Here is a 16,756-nt window from a genome sequence, read left to right as displayed (position 1 = left end):
GAGGAGTAATCGCGTGAATGTATACAGGGACAGGCTATTTCAGAGGCAGATGCAGTAGGCGCAGGTCTAGCACTAACAAGTACGCGCTTAATCTCGCTCACACACACACACACACACATACTAACACGCACACACATAGTAATACCAACACACATACACACATAAACGCAGCCACTAACACACACACACACACACACACACACACACACATACACCCACCCACAACACCCTAACTTGCACACGGGCGCACGCACACACAGACACCCACCCACCCACAACACCCTAACTCGCACACGCACAAACACACACACACACACACGCATATACACACACCTATAGACACATGTCCACACGCATACACAGGCATCTGCTTTCGTATGACAAATCTAAGCGCACACAAACTCCTGCAATCATGCGTCTGCGTCCAGTGTAGATGTACGCATGCGTGCCTCCGCCTCGACGGGCGGGGAGCTTGGCCCATCTCAGATTAGCGTGAGGAAGCGAGGGAGACCGTCTTGAAAACCATCCAATGTGACACTGGAGCTCATAGACACCGGAAGAGTTACCAGAAGCAAGGTGAAGAGACGGAGTACTAATACTGGGGATTTGAATACGTCGATAATGGAAGTGAAAACAACGATCAACAAGAGGAAACGAGGAAGACCAAGAAGTGAAACGAAAACGGCCATGAAATCAACAAAAACGGACATAAAATCAATGGACGTTGGAGGTGTGGACCGGAGCAACCAACCAAACAAGCCTAACGGAAGAGAACAACGGCAGGCGTCGAAGGTGACAGAGCTAAGTGATCGGGCATCGTCCTTCAAGCGTCATTTGTCGGGTAGTGCTAGTTGTCGTAAGTTGTATAGTGATGATATCTTTTGACTAGTGGAAGGTCTAAGTTACATCTTGCTGTGTTAGAAGCTGTGTATATTCGAAAACTAGATCCAGAACTATGTGTACAGAAGGAGAAGGTGTTATCGTTGCAGTTGTTTGGTGTCACACCTCGTGAAAGTATGACAGGGACAAATGCCAAAATCCACACATGCCCACACCACTACACAAATATACACCCACACTCTCTCCCCTTTCTCACATACACATACACTCACACGCACATCCACACATTCATTCTCTATATCTTACACACGCGCACGCACACACACACACACACACACACACACACACACACACACACACATTCATTCTCTATATCTCACACACACACACATTCATTCTCTATATCTCTCTCACACGCATTCTCCAAATCTCACACAAACCTTCTCTCTCTCACACACACACACATACACACACACACACGAACACACGGCCACAATACTCATCCTTTCATTCTCACACCTACCGCACACATACTTGCACCCGCACTTATCCAATCACCCACACGCACTCTCTTTCTCACGCATGCACACAAACACACTCACACATGCACGCTCTCTTTCTCACGCATGCACACAAACACACACACACACACACTCACACATGCACGCGCACACTCACTCACACACACACACACACACACACACACACACACGCGCACACACAGACACATGCACACTAGGCAGCGGGACTGCCAGCTAGATTCACTTGACCTTGCGGGCAAAGTTACAGAGGTAGAACTTGTTTTCATGACGACACTTGGACACAAGCTCTGACCTCTTGTTGAGGGAGCTGGTCTTGTCGGCCCAGGCAATCTCTAGCTTCTCGGCCAGACACAGGTTGCAGCGCTTCGAGATGTTAGAGTATGGTGCGGCTCTCCTCACAACGGACAACCTGATACTGTAAGGTTTGTTTTCATCATTCAGTCTCCAGATGTGTCTGGACAGTCTCGTTGAGGTCTCGTGCTTCTTGTGGCGAATAGTATGTTGATGACCATTGAATCGTGTCTTGATTGTCCCTTCCGTTAATCCAGTGTACTCATTCATGTCGCTGCCGGTTACATGTGCCCTGTACACAATGCTCGATGCTAGACAGTTTCCTTACAAGGGGCAATCACTTTTGACACGGCAGTTGCAGGTTCTCACATCCTTGGTCTTATTCTGGTGGTCGCTGCGGAGGATACTATTGTTGTGTTGCTTGATGATGTTGGCGACATTTGGCATGCAGCTGTAACTGAACTTTAGCGTGTTCCGGTTAAATATCTTGTATAATTTGCATCCTTTGTGGAAGTGCTTGCTGACGAGTTGCAGGAATCGCTGACCAACGTTCGTGGACACAATCGTACTGAACGGTTGATTAAACCATCTGATATTCCGGTGTCTCTTCCTTTGTCTCTTCCTTTTCCCACTTTTCCATTCCTCCAAGAAATGGACGGTCTCATTGTACCCGCTGTCTCTGAGCGCATTGTTGTACATTTGAGATGCGTCCTGGAATGTCTCTTGATCCGTTGATATGTCCGTTAGTCTTCGGCTGATGGAAGAGGGCAAGTTCTGGATGATGATCGTTGGGTGGTTGGATTTGTGATGGACATACAGTGGCCGGTCATTGGGCTTCCGATATGGACGGTACTTGCCAGTGCGTAGGTCCAGCGTGATGTCTAGGAAGTCGACTGATGTTAGTTTGCCTGGATGGTAATTTTTAGTCCTAGGCTGTTGAAAACTTTGGTCATGTCCTTTCTGATCCTGTCCACTTCTGGTCCCGATACGTTCCGGAATACTGCCAGCCGATCGTTGTGGAAGAGTCCAATGTCACTGCCGTTGTACACCTCGGATAGTTTGGCAAGGGCCAGCGTACCGACCAACTCACAGACTTCAGCACCCTCATAGCATCCCATCGTCACATCGAATACTCCGCTTCCCTTCATCCACCATTCACCCTGGAACTACTGCTGACTAGCCCCAGATCTGAAGACTTGGCAACTTCACGCCTGCACCTGACTCTTGCGCTATAATACGCGTCGCCTATGTCACCCCTCGGAATTTCCCACCTTACCCCCCTTATGTTCTGGCTGCCCGTTCTGGATCCATCAGTTGGCTGATGATCGTAGTAATACGAGAAACTAAGAGTTGTAACAAAGCTTCCAAACTCTCTCTTGTGTAATAATAATAATAATAATAATAATAATAATAATAATAATAGTGAGGGCTGCGTCCCACCCGCCTCTGTGGATTCACAGGAAGTGTGAGTTACGAAGTCTGAAGAAAATGTTGAACAGTCTCTGCTGGGATGACGACTACACCATGGCTCAGTGGTTAGAGCATCGCCAGCTACAAGAGAAGGTCCCTGGTTCGAGTCCTGGTGGTGACAGTCAATTTTTTCTTCAGACTTTTCCCGTTTGTCTCTTTCCCTCAAACTAGTTAAAATAATAATAATAAAAGTAAATTCGTTCTCGCAAAGCTTCCCCCTTTTTAACTTATCTTTGATATTTTTGACCCACCCAAGTTGGGTGGTGTGCTGCTTTGCTGCTTCGAATTGTAGTTAGACCGCTTTGTCAAATCGCCTACTGGTCTCGTCATCGTCCAGTGACAATCGACATTCTTTGTTCCGTTGGGACTGTAGCTTGTGCTCGTTGTCGTTGCGCTTGCCTTCCCCTCTTTGGTCTTTCCATAACCTTGAACCTTCCAAGTTGGAAGGCTGTCGGTTAGCGCTACGGAGATGTGTTGAAGCTAGGTGTCAGGACGTCGAATGTCTCAGTACTCTGTCGGTTTTGTGCCTAGTTGTTGCACTTTCTGACTGTATATAGTATCTAGTCAAATGGTGGAGAGTTACTCTTAACTCGTTTCCATATGTCCTTTTCCTTTCTACTTTTATTATTGGCTCAATACCCGAGTTTCAAATAATAATAATAATAATAATAATAATAATAATTTTCCTAACGATGTGAACGGTTGCACTTTCTGAGCTCTGATGAGCAGAGCTTCCTTAGCGTGGCTCAATGGCTTGTCCGCTCAGAAAATTGAACAGTTTGTTCATTGTAATACTTATGTCAATAATGGACGGAAATGGGGGCCGGGGGGGGGCGGAGAAAGCGCTGGGCGGAGGAAGAAGTGAGAGTGTTGGCTGAGTGCTACGCAATTGTGACGCCTGGAGGTGTCCAGTCTCGTGGGTACATGAGACGGATGCACAATGCTTGGTGTGGCAGGGGCATGGAGAGACAGGTAAGCGAGGTGAATTTGGCCAACCAGTTGCGCGAAATTCGGAAGAGCGGACGACTCTCCTCCGCCGATGTCGAGGCGATTCGTCAACAGTGCACGGCAGAAGAACCAACAAGGACGGAGACCAGTCCAGAGGCGTCTCGGGATGCGCTATGTGAGCAAGCCGTGGCGACTGGAGCGCTAGGTGACCGTGGCCTGGCGGGGTGCAGTGGTGGTGCCGGTGCTTCTGCTACTACAGGTAGACTCCCTCTAATTCGAACCTCAAATTGCCAGGCCCTAAATTCGAATTATCCGGAACTTCTAATTATCCAAATGCAGTCCCATGTACTGATGATATGTACGTCAAAATGCTCGAAATTGTGTCCTGATTATTTTTGCACATTTTATTTGCATCAACGAAACATAGGTGATCATGAACAACGAGATCAGTTCATTTCACCAAAACACTGGATCGACACGAAGTCATTGGACATTATTTTCATCTTCTACGAAGTTCTGCGAAGCAGTTTTCAATCGCTGCAGTTGTCCTGAAACGATTTCAACGCAAAAGAACAGCGCTGCCTTCTCTGCGTCATGAAAGCCCGTTGGAGACCAGCACGTCGTTCTGAAGAACGGAAGTGGAGCATAGGCATAGGCAATTTTTACGACTTCCAGTTGTTGTTCAGTCCCAAGCTTCTTTGCGCATGAACTGGCGCGACATGACAAGCCATTGAGATCCGCGAAGGGAGCCAACCACCTGGAAGAAGTCGTCTTCAATCAAATCTTTGCACTTTGTCTTGCACGGGCTTGGATCAAATCATTCGAGAGAAGGTGGGTTTCTTCAACGCTATTGTCGATCCTGGAGCGGACCAGAGATCAATTTTTGAGTTACTCTTGGCTAGAGAAGGAGAAAAAATGAACTTTTGAATTACGAGTAGAGCAACTCCATCTCACTTCGAAATAAGCGCTCGAAGGACATAGTCACTGTACTGTAAATTGCTCTTCTGTACGAAGGCAGAGTTCGAATTATCCATCGGGCGCACTTTTCGTACTTCGAATAATGCGTTCGAATTTGACTTGAAGTGACTTGCCGAAGATCGGTACAACGAAAAAGTTCGAATTACACGGAATGTTTGAATTACACCGTATTCGAATTAGAGGGAGTCTAGCTGTAGTACTAGTACTGGTACTACAGCTAGTAGTACAGTTGCTGCTGCTGCTGCTGCTGCTGCTGCTGCTGCTGCTGCTGCTGCTGCTGCTGCTGCTGCTGCTGCTGCTGCTGCTGCTGCTGCTGTTGCTGCTGCTGCTGCTGCTGCTGCTGCTGCTGCTGCTGCTGCTAGTACTACTGCTGCTGACATGACACCGCGTGGCCAGGCTGTGTGCGCTTGTGCATGTGGAAGCAGTTCACCCAGCGGTACGTGTACATGTGAGTTGCCTAGTCAGTGATGACAGCGATGATGTGGCGTGTGGTGTTGAACCCAATCTACCGACTGTAGAAAACGCCACCAACACTGATGCTGAGCAGTACAACCTGGAAGATGAGCTGGTGCCAGAGGAGATTAGTGATGTAATGGAGGAGTTGGAGAAGAGGTATCATGCAGAGGTCGTGGCCGACATAGCACAGCGACAATGCCTCCCTAATCCAACAAAAAAAGCACAGACGAATTGGAAATGAAGCTACAGGGAAAGAAAGATCGACTTCTTGCGCTAGCAGCCAGGATGCGTCGATACCGAGAAAATGAAAAGGCCAAAAAAGCCAACAAAATGGTCCAAATGAATGAGCGTGCTTTCTACCGGACGCTTCGGGAGCCTGCACACTCTGTTAGTGGTGCTTCAAATCGATTGGAGACGCCGGAATTTCCAGAGGCGGGTGAAGCCACCGAATTCTGGAGTGATCTTTTGTCTACACCTGCGCCGTTCACCGCTGGTGAGTGGTATGTAAGGCAAGCAGAATATTATGAAGAACACGTCCCTGTGCAGAGTAGCGCAGTTATCACCCAGGACATCCTGGCTGACTGCCTGCGCAGACTAGCCTTGTGGAGGGCTCCGGGCCATGACAAGTTGCATGGGTACTGGTGGAAGAGGCTGACAAGCCTGCATTCTTACCTCTGGAGAGCCTACCAGAGGGTGATAGATGGCCACAGTGACATTCCGGGATGGTTGACGTCTGGCGCTACTACTCTCCTCCCGAAGACTTCTCCACCTTCGGCAATGCCCAAAGATTATAGACCAATTACGTGTCTTCCGATACAGTACAAGCTCTTTACCGCCGCCATATCGAAGATTATGTGGCAGCACATCAATCAACATGAAATACTTGCAACGGAGCAGAGCGGTTGTGCAGCAGCTGGTCTTGGTTGCAAGGAGCACCTGTTGGTGGATTAGATGATTCTGGAGGATGCCCATACGAAAGGGCGAAATCTGGTCATGGCATACCTGGACTTCAAAAAGGCGTTTGATAGTGTGTCGCATGAATGGATTCTACATGCTTTGACAATGTATCGATTCCACCCGTCTTTGGTCACAACTATTGCTCGTAGCATGCAGAACTGGAGAACGACAATGCACATATGCGACCAGGGGGAATGCAGGGTCACTACCGGCAACATTTCTATAAGAAGAGGCATATTTCACGGTGACACATTATCCCCGTTACTGTTTTGCCTGGTTCTAAACCAGATCAGCTTTGAGCTCAACCGATTGCCTTTGGGATACAGAGTCAGCTGTAGAGACGCCGAGTTGACTATCAATCACTCTTAGTACATGGACGACATTAAACTCCTCGGGAAAACTACAAAGGATGTGACTACCCTCGTGTCTACCATGTGTGGCGTTGGTGATGACATGAATCTCAACCCGGCCAAGTGTGCCGTGCTGCACATTCGGAGAGGAAAACTAGATGAAGGATGCTCTATCCAGGTTCGCGATGAGACCATTGCAGAGTCGCTACGACTCAATGAAACATACAAGTACCTTGGAGTAGTGCAAGCAGCCATGATACCTCACCCGCAGCTCAAGGCGCAACTCACTGCAGAATACAAAAAGAGATTACATTTGCTTCTTAACAGTGGATTGAATGCGCGAAACATGATCAAGGCCATCAATACGTATGCTCTGCCGGTTATGACATATAGTTATGGAATCGTAAATTGGACCGAGGCTGAAATCAAGACCACAGATCGAGCGACAAGATCAGCCTTGACTGCGTCTGGATTTCACCACCCCAAAGCCTCAGTCAACAGGCTCTACATGAAGAGGGGAGATGGAGGCCGGGGCTTGGTCTCTTGTGAGGATATGCACGGCCGGAGCATGTGTGGCCTGGCCCGCTACATGAGTACCAGCCCAATAGACAGAATAAGCCTGCTTTATCAGTATCATCAACAAAACCCTACAACAAAAAGCCACTCAATAACTGCAAAGGCCGCTAAGTTCCTGTCGAGTTTGGATCTGCCAGCAGCTGGACCAGCTTTACCCAATAAGCACACCATTAAACAAGCGTGTGCTGAGCGAAAATCCAAAACACTTTCCACTATGCCGCTGCATGGGGGGGGGGGGGGTATTGGATCCGATTGGAGGAGAATCACCTAGATAAGGAGCTTACCTTCATGTGGTTGAAATCAAGGACACTGAAACCTTCAACTGAAGGCATGATTATGGCAGCACAAGACCAATCCCTCAAAACGAAAAATTACCAATACGCCCTAATGAAGTCAATTGCTCGAACTGATGCCAATTGCAGGCTTTGCAAGGGCAGCTTAGAAACAATTGACCACATTGTCAGTGCCTGCCCAGTTCTTGCTCGGACCAGTTACATTGAACGACATAACCGGATAGTAAAGTATGTGCACTTCGAAATGTGTAGAGCACGAGATCTACCTACTGGTGCTTCACGCTTCGACCACCAGCTTATAGCATTGGTCAAAAGTGATCGGTATCGCCTCTATTGGGAGTATTCGGTCCCAACTGACCTGAAACTATCAGCAAACAGGCCCGATCTACTCCTTGTTGATGACAAGGAACGCGTCACCTACATTATAGATATCAGCGTTCCTGGTGAGAACAACATCAATAAGAAAATGGCTGAAAAGCGCTCGAAATATTATGACTTGAAGCGAGAGATTTCCAGGATTTGGTCCCTCACCCAGGTTGACGTGGTCCCTGTGGTTGTCGGTGCCCTGGGAGGCTTGGTGGGAGAGACTCCTCGATGCCTTCGGACTGTGCAGGGAGGAGATCTGGCTATTGTGCAACAGGAGGCTATCCAAGGTTCGATTAAAATACTAAGAACTATCCTTTACATGTAGATGCACCTCTGCTGCGTTTGCATGTTCAATAGCTAAGAGACTTGAATAGAGACTGATAAAGACTGCTATTTCCTTTGTTACTCCCTTCATTGGCTGATGTACTTTGCCTGTCGCTGCAAATTCTTTATTATTATTTTGATGTTGGAGTTCGGATTGAGTTTCTTTCCATTCTTCCTCTTCCTTCCCCTATTTCTTGTCCCTTTGGTTTTTAGCTTTTTTATTTTTGCACTTTATTTTTGCTGTCCCACCGATGGAAATATTTCCCGGTGGGTCTGGCTTATCGCCTTCGAAAGATCTGAATAAAGGAGACATAATAATAATAGCTCGTATTGCTTGTGGGAATTCCGGACATCACAAGACCGACCGCCCGAATCCTAGTCGCCGACTACATAAGATAAACTGCGAACAGTTTAATGTAGACCTTAGCAACAAGCTGAGCACGCTACAGGCGCAAGCAGATGTGGACACATTTGCAAATTGCCTAACCTCCGCTCTCCTCTCTACTCTGAATGACCATGCACCAGTAGTACACCGACAAAAAAGGACACCCGTCCTTGTCCATGGCTAAATGCAGCACCAGTAGCCCGTTTGAGGGAACGGAACTGGCTTCACCGCTTGTTGATGCGGGACAAACAAAATGAGGAGCTACGCAACCCACATAGAGCTGCAAGGGTTGCAGCATGAAAGCTAGTTCATCAGCTCAGAAACGAGTTCTTCACTGCACAGTGCAACACTAGTGACCAGCGAAGACTTTGGTCAATCATGAATGCAGTTGCTGGTTGGAAGAAAGAGACGTCTGAGCCACAGGCATCCATCACAGAACTAATTTCACTCTTTGGTAGTATTGTCCATGACCCAGCTCGGACATTGAACCTTCAGCCAACCGCAGGGCCAGCATTGAGACATCCCTATCCAATTTCCAGCCAGTTTCACATGAAGATGTCTTGGTTCTTGCATCGAATCTCACAAGCATTATCAATTTGTCTCTTGGAACTTGACAAGTTCCACCGACCTTCAAAGTGTCACATTTCAGTCCATTGTGTGGCAACCGAACCCTGCCCCAGAACTATCGTCCAGTGTCTCTCCACCCCATTATCTCTCGTATTCTGGAGACAATGGTTAAGAGATAGCTTACTGCCTATCTGGAGGCACATTCGACTGAGGATGCACTTGTGATAGCTGTTAATCTATGGTCCACCGCTAGATTATTATATTATTATTATTTATTCTTCTTTTACTAGGGAATTCCCAACAGGCGTCAGCGCCTTTTTACAGGGAACCCTAGGTATAATTTGATGGATGAGCGAAATTCAGCTGGTGAACTAGACATGCGGCAAGCCGGTGGAAGTGTATTCCACCTGGCAGCGCCCAAATAAGAAATTGCACTAAAGCCATATCGGGTGTTAGCGGGGGGCAGAACAAGAGCAGCAGAGACTTGGCCACGGGTGGTGGCTGCAGTGCGAGCACCATGGGCGCGCAAGGTAAAGCGGTCTCGCAGAAGAGGACTAGCAAGTCCATTCAGGCAGCGGTAAACAAATACATAGGTTTTGAAGTTGAGGCGTTTCTCAAGGGCGTACAAGTTAGTATGACTGTATAGAAGAGTGGTGGGAGTCATTCTATCCAACGAAAATATTCTCTTTAATGCTACGCGGCTGGCAGTAAGAAGCTTGTCATATAGGGCTTGTGATAAGCAATGAATATATGCAGTGCTGCCAAACTCAAATGTGGACTGAATGATCGATAAATAGAAAAGTCGTTTGCCAAAAATGCTGATATTCTGCTTTGCGTGGACAAATGCTCCAACCTTCCTATTGACATTTGCACATACTGCATCCACTTGGGTTGAGAAAGACAGATGTTCGTCAACCAGTATTCCTAAGTACCGAGCGTAAGCAGATGGGACTATGGAAGTGCCCCGGCAGTTGACTGTGGTGCCAGGTGGCAGCTCCGTGCTCGGTCGCCTGAGCAGGACAAACTGAGTCTTGGACGGGTTTAACACCAATCCCTTCTGATCTAGGTAGCGGTCCAGAGCGGCAAGGTCAGCACTCAGCTGGGTTGTGATGATCTGGATGGACTTGTGCCTGATATAGAGTGTGATATCATCGGCATAAAGTTGATTTAATGCATGTTGGAAGCACTGTGGTGCGTCACGGGTGTAAATGCAAAATAGCAATGGGCCGAGCACGGAGCCTTGTGGGACGCCTCTTGTGCAAGGGCGGGCCCCACTTAGCTGTTGTCCTACTCTTACTCGCTGGACGCGTCTGGTCAGGTAGCTTGCAAACCAAGCAAGTGCAGTGTCAGCAATGCCAAGCATCTTCAACTCGTCAATGAGCTCTTGATGCTTAACTCGGTCAAAAGCTTTGCTCATATCTGCAAACACTATGCCGCAGTACTCGTTGTTATCAAGGGCTTGGAGCCATTCGTCGACCACTAGCGCTAGGCAGTCCTCACACGAGCTGTTGGTACGGTAGGCAAATTGATTGTCAGGCACGTACATGATGTTGTGTAACTTAAAGAATGCAATCAGCTGCTCCAAGATAACTCGTTCTAATATCTTGCTGCATATGGGCAATAATGAGACTGGTCTGTAATTAGTAGAGCTTTCTGCATCGCCTGATTTGAAAACTGGGCTGACTGTGGCATTCTTGAAAATATCTGGTACGCACCCTGTGCTCAGAGATTTATTGATAATATCAGTGAGAGAAACTGCTATGGAATCACGACCATGCTTCAGTACGGCTGGTAAGACGTTGTCAGAGCCAGGTGACTTACTTGTGTTTGTTGCTTTGAGCAGTGTGGTGACGTGCGCCACAGTTACGGGTCGAAAATGGGACAGTCGAGCAGCAGTAGTTGGCTGTTGGGTGGCTGGGCGTAAACATATGTCAGCAGGCCGGCTTGGATCGTGCACTATGTTAGCAAATGTCTCTGTCAGACTACTGAGAGATGCAATTGGCTGATTTCTTACTTTCCGCCTGCCGGACAGACTGTTAAGAAGAGCCCACTGACCTCTAGGATTTCGTCGGAGTGCCGAGAACTGGTGCATCAGGAAACGGGATTTCAGTCTCCTACTCAGAAGCGTCCCCTCACGTCTGACAGAACGATACTGTTGCTTAAGAACCATATTCCCAGGCTGCGAAAGGACTCTACGATGCAGAGTAGTTCTGCGCTGCAGCAGTTTCCGTAACTCTGGTGTTGCCCACGGTTGAGGCTTAGGTTTGGGACAGAGGGGTAGTCTAACTTGTTTAGATGGAGCATGCGTATCAGTAACAGCAGCAATAGACGTTAGAAGATGGCAAGTTTGACTGTCCAATGTTGAAAATGAGGATGAGTCCTCGAGCATATTATTCAGGTCAGCATTAAACTGAGAGTAGTTGATAGTAGCTATTCCTGGTTTTCTCACAACCTTAGTTCTCTGGGTTTCTGGGGGCTTCCATTCCGGTATTACAATATCAAGGCGGACTAGGTGGTGATCAGTAAGATCTGACATGGGAATGATCGTTGGATTGGGCAATGGAAAGGTAGTGTTCAACAGAGCCAGGTCAAGACACGTGTTTGACGGCGCTCTAGTTGGTGCGTGGACAATGTTCTGCAGCTGGTGCTCTGCACAAAGCTTAAGTAGATGCTGATTATGATGTAGAGTCGGTTGTAAGATGTCCGTGTTCAAGTCTCCCAGAACTAGCAGGTCAGAGCTGTCCACGAAAATGCCATCCAACTGGGCACTGTACTGCTCCCAGAATTCTGTACCAGAGCTCGGTGGGCGGTAGACTGAACTCACGAGGAGCTTACACGCATCTGGCTCCCGTGCAATGCGAACTGACACAAACAACGACTCCAGATGTGTGTTAGATGCGGGCATGATGAGACGAGCGCGGAGACTAGACATGACGTACAAGCACACACCTCCGCCCCTTAGGTTCCTGTCGTTCCGATATATCCGATATCCAGGGATGTTCAGCAGGGAATCTGATACTGAGCTGTCTAGCCAGGTTTCATTAATTGACATGATGTGAATTTTATTGGCATGCAGGATATGATGGATTTCATGAACTTTGTTTCGTAGACTGCAGATGTTTATATGAGCAACTTTGAGGACGGCGCGGTTGTCTGGCTGGGGGTTCCCTGATATGTCCTATTGAGCAGACAGCAGATCCTGGATGGCATTGTCAGAGAGAGGTGTCCCTTTGTCATCCAATATGACGTCATAAGGCAGAGAGCACTTGACCTTTTTGGCTCGAAGTTGCTTATACTTCGGTAGTACTGCCTTCCGCTTCGTTTGCTGTTGTCGAGTCAGGTCGTTGTTGACGTACACATCATGTCCATTCACTTTCAGGCCAAGGCGATCCTTGTACGCTGACGCCTTGAGGCGCTTGTTTCCAAAGCGTACTCTGACAGGAGCTGGACCTGGCGCTGGAGTCTCATGTTCAGTAGCGCGTGGGCGCCAACGTTCGACTTCCAGCAGGTCAGAGGTCGAACATTTGAACAGAGTACTGCAATGCAGGGATAGGGTTTCATTCCATGATGCAGGCAGTCCTCGTACTATGACGCTGGTAGTACGGTTGGACCTCTCAACCTCCTCTGCAATGATGTCGGAGAGGTTGTATGGTTCGAGTTGAACTACCGGTCCTGCATTTGCCGCGTCAGAGGTCAATGGTGCACTGACTGGTCCGCCTTGCACTGCTGTATTGCTGGCGTCGTCTGTCAAAAACCGTACCGTGGCGGCAAGGTCCGTCTTTTCCCGCTCCAGATCGATGCAAACGAGAAATCGCTGGGACAGTGTTAGTTGATATGTCGAAAGCCTTTGACCGTGTTAAGCATGAACGTCTAGTTCCAGTTTTGTTTTCCCTTTGTATTGCATGGAACGGCCTGGATTGGTTCGCTGACTACGTCTCACGGCGTTTCCAGAATGTCAAAGTTCTGGACTCTGGTAGTGGTGCCATCAGTTGCTCCCGTGGTGTTCCACAAGGTAGCGTCCTTGGGCCACTGCTTTTTGTGCTCTACACTAGTGAACTCCACACCATACTGCCACCGTCTGTACAGCACCAATAATTTGCAGATGACATTGTCATCGACTGCTCCCATTCTGACCCTGCTATGGTGTGCAGAACCCTCACGCACGCCATGACAAACCTTGCTACCTGGCTGGAGAACATTGGCCTGCTCCTCAACACTCCCAAGACACAGTGGCTCTTCATCCGGCCACGAGGCACGGCTGCAATACAACCGGAGGTCTTCTGCAATGCCGAGAAATTCTGTGTGACCCCTACAGCCCAGTACCTTGATTTAGTCCTGGATAAGGAATTATCCTGGGCTCCACATGTGGAGTATATTGGTCGCAAGACAGCGCGAACAATTGGTCAGCGCTGGAGGCATGGACGAGGACTGAGTTTTCTTGCCCGGCGAACATGGTTCCTGAGCATGGTCCTTTCCCAGCTGTGTTATGGTTCAAACAGTTTCTTTCCAGGACCTAGCACACACCTGCTTGGTCCGTTTGAAAAGATGTTCAAGGCTGGCATCGGTGCCACCTTACGATAGCGGCTCTTGCGGAGTCCAACCCTTCTTGATCAAGTCTCCAAACTCTCCAACAGAGGTCTACAGTCAACCCTCCAACAGCGTAATCTCGTGCCCACAGCCCCTCTTCTATCCCTGCCGATGTCCCCAGCCTACTGCAACTGCTAAATCAAAGGTTTCTGGTCCAAGTTCATCAGTGTCTCCACCACAAAGCTAGCCCACTGCTTTAGGAGATGTTCACAGGCACAGCTCCAGTTGGCGTCCCCAGCAACATCCGGGCAACTTGAGGGCAGCAGTCCAATCTGCTATGTGTGCATTTTCTCCGCAGTCCCTTCGGGCGACGTTCCATCTGGTTTGTGGCAATTGTCCAGTGGAATGCTCTTCCCGTCAGCGTCAGAACTGAGGGTGGAAAGCGGACCTTCCAGGCTCTTATACGTGCACTACATTTAGAGGTGATTGCAGCGGAGCAGTAACTCAGTCAGCTACTCTCACATACTGATCGATCTCTGTCTCGATATCTCTCTCTCTCCCTCCCCTCCCCTCCCCCCCCCCTCTCACTCTCATTCCTCTCTCCCCCCCCCTCCCTCCCTCTCTCTCTCTCTCTCTCTCTCTCTCTCTCTCTCTCCCCTCTCCCCCCTCTCTCTCTCACTCTCTCACTCTCTCACTCTCTCTCTCTCTCTCTCTCTCTCTCAATCTCTCTCTCTCTCATTCTCTCTCTCATTCTGTCTCTCTCTCCATCTCTCTCTCTCTCTCTCTCTCTCTCTCTCTCTCTCTCTCTCTCTCTCTCTCTCTCTCTCTCTCTCTCCTGTTTTCTCCCTTTCCCCTTTTGTTCTCTCTGTCATACTGTATCTACGACCCAAGCTTGATTTTTCACTTCTTCCCCACTCATCTACTACCATGTTCATAATCATTAAGAGAGCATGTCTCTCTTCCAAGAAATGCAGTGTACGATGGACCTACTGGACACAGCGTTCACTTGCGCACCTGCACTGATGACAGTTCACTTTCGTCCCAATGCAGACCACCCGCTTCTACCTCGTCTTGATGCCTCAAAGACAACTGGACAGAACTACGCAAAAAACCTCTTTTCCGATACATGCCCACCATGACTTACAGGGTTTGTAATTCGGTTGTGGCTTTGAACAGCCCGTCAGGTAGGTCAACAAGTTGATTATTCTTGAGATATCTGGGAGAACAAAGTAGGATTTGGATAAGATGTACATTGTACGTCAAGTGTTTGGGTTACAGTGAGATCTGCGTCTCACCCACCGGTGTAGATGAGAGAGAGAGGGAGAGAATGATAGAGAGAGAGAGTATGAGAGGGAGAGAGAGAGAAACATAGGGAGATGAGCAAATTAAGGAGATATATCCGGTTGATTTGATGTTGCACTACCGGGCTAATATGCGATTACAAGTACATTCATTTGTAACTAGTTAGATGAACATATTGCCTCACGCAGAGCCTTCCAGCTCTTACGACAGGCAACTGTTACCAGGAGCGAATGGAGATCTCCCAGAGTCAGGAGTCTACCCTTCCCGGCTTTCTGCAGATCTTGATGCAGCACGCTGGGAAGAGTGACGCGTGGCCGGCCAAGCCATCTGGTGCTGTTGTTTGCGAAAAAAATTCCATTGTCATTACTGCGGGGGTTGATGGTGGCAGCCTCAAGATGTGACCAAATAGACGCCACCTGGCACGGCGGATGAAGATGCTGATCTCCTCTATTTGGCACCTCTGGGACAGTGCTTCATTGGAGATGCGCTGTGGCCATTTGATGCCAAGGAGAGACCGCAACTGACGTCGGTGGAAGGCATCCAACTTCTGGAAAGCAGATTGCGTGAGGTCCCAAGTGCCACAGTTGTACGCGAGGACGGGTAGGACGAACGCCGACTACAGTCACAGGCGCGGACGCTCACTCACAGCAGATCTCCGTTTTCAAAGGTTGCACATTGAAGTGAAGGCCGCTGAAGCAAGCTGCTTCCTCCGTGCTACGTCAGCCTCTTCGCCAAGAAGAGATCCTAGTTTTCGGACCATTCTGTTGCCGGAGCGACATAGCTCGACAAAGAGAATAAAGTTGATTCCTATCGACATAATGTCTCTATTCCCACCTGATCTATATTCCTGCAAGCAGATAACGTGATGATCTCAACACAATAGTCATTATTGGGGTTTTGAGCATAGTCATCCGAGTGCTAGAAATCGAATTTTCATTACGAGCTGATTTCAAAATATCCTCCTTGCCAGGTCAATGGAGTCGCGCTGAGACCAAACGCTGCGCGGTCAACAAGCTCTGCATTGTCACTGATTATAGTGTCGACCTTTTGGAGACAAATAGTTGCTCGACAAGAAAATTACAACAAGCAGACGTACGCTCGCTCCTCGCCGAACCTGAGGAAAACCCACACCTTGCTACATGCTGCGAACTCCGGCAACTCGGGTAAATGTACGCAAATATCGTGTTGCTGATCAGCCTTCATCGTCCAGATTTTGATTCTGATCTTGATTGTCGATCAACTCGACCAAATCCGTCGATCTGCTATGTTGCTGGGTTGGTTGGTTTATTTTAATTCACACAATAAGCGGGAACTAGACCCAATGTTATAAAGGCGAATGGATAAGCCGCATTTAGAAAAGAGAGGACAGGAATTAAAAAAATTACGAAAGTATCTGGCAAATTATGTGCCTAGCTTCGAAAACACATTGCGCTAAGGGCCGAGTATATACCTGTGAATCAGAACAACAGCACTCACTATTGCTTTCAGGAGTGGTAATGGTCAGCTGAAAGGAAACTTCTATCCATCAACTCATAAGTAAAGTAATGACTAATCTCCTTGCTGCGCATGTGGTTCCTTCGTATT

At 48.3% G+C, this 16,756-nt stretch overlaps 1 protein-coding gene across 1 annotated transcript in view; it reads right to left on the bottom strand.

Annotated features, from left to right (window-relative positions):
• The window catches only part of LOC135821755 (carboxypeptidase N subunit 2-like), a 178,932-nt gene that overhangs the window by 121,932 nt on the left and 40,244 nt on the right, over window positions 1-16,756 (bottom strand). Inside the window, exon 3 of the mRNA XM_065334753.1 lies at window positions 15,015-15,086. Within this exon, the coding sequence (XP_065190825.1) occupies window positions 15,015-15,086 (72 nt within the window). The remainder of the gene's footprint in view (window positions 1-15,014; window positions 15,087-16,756) is intronic.

Source organism: Sycon ciliatum, chromosome 7, assembly GCF_964019385.1.
Source record: "Sycon ciliatum chromosome 7, ocSycCili1.1, whole genome shotgun sequence".
In the NCBI taxonomy this organism is placed as follows: Eukaryota; Metazoa; Porifera; class Calcarea; order Leucosolenida; family Sycettidae; genus Sycon; species Sycon ciliatum.
Note: the sequence above shows the minus strand (reverse complement) of the source record. Positions and strands in the feature narration are given on the sequence as shown.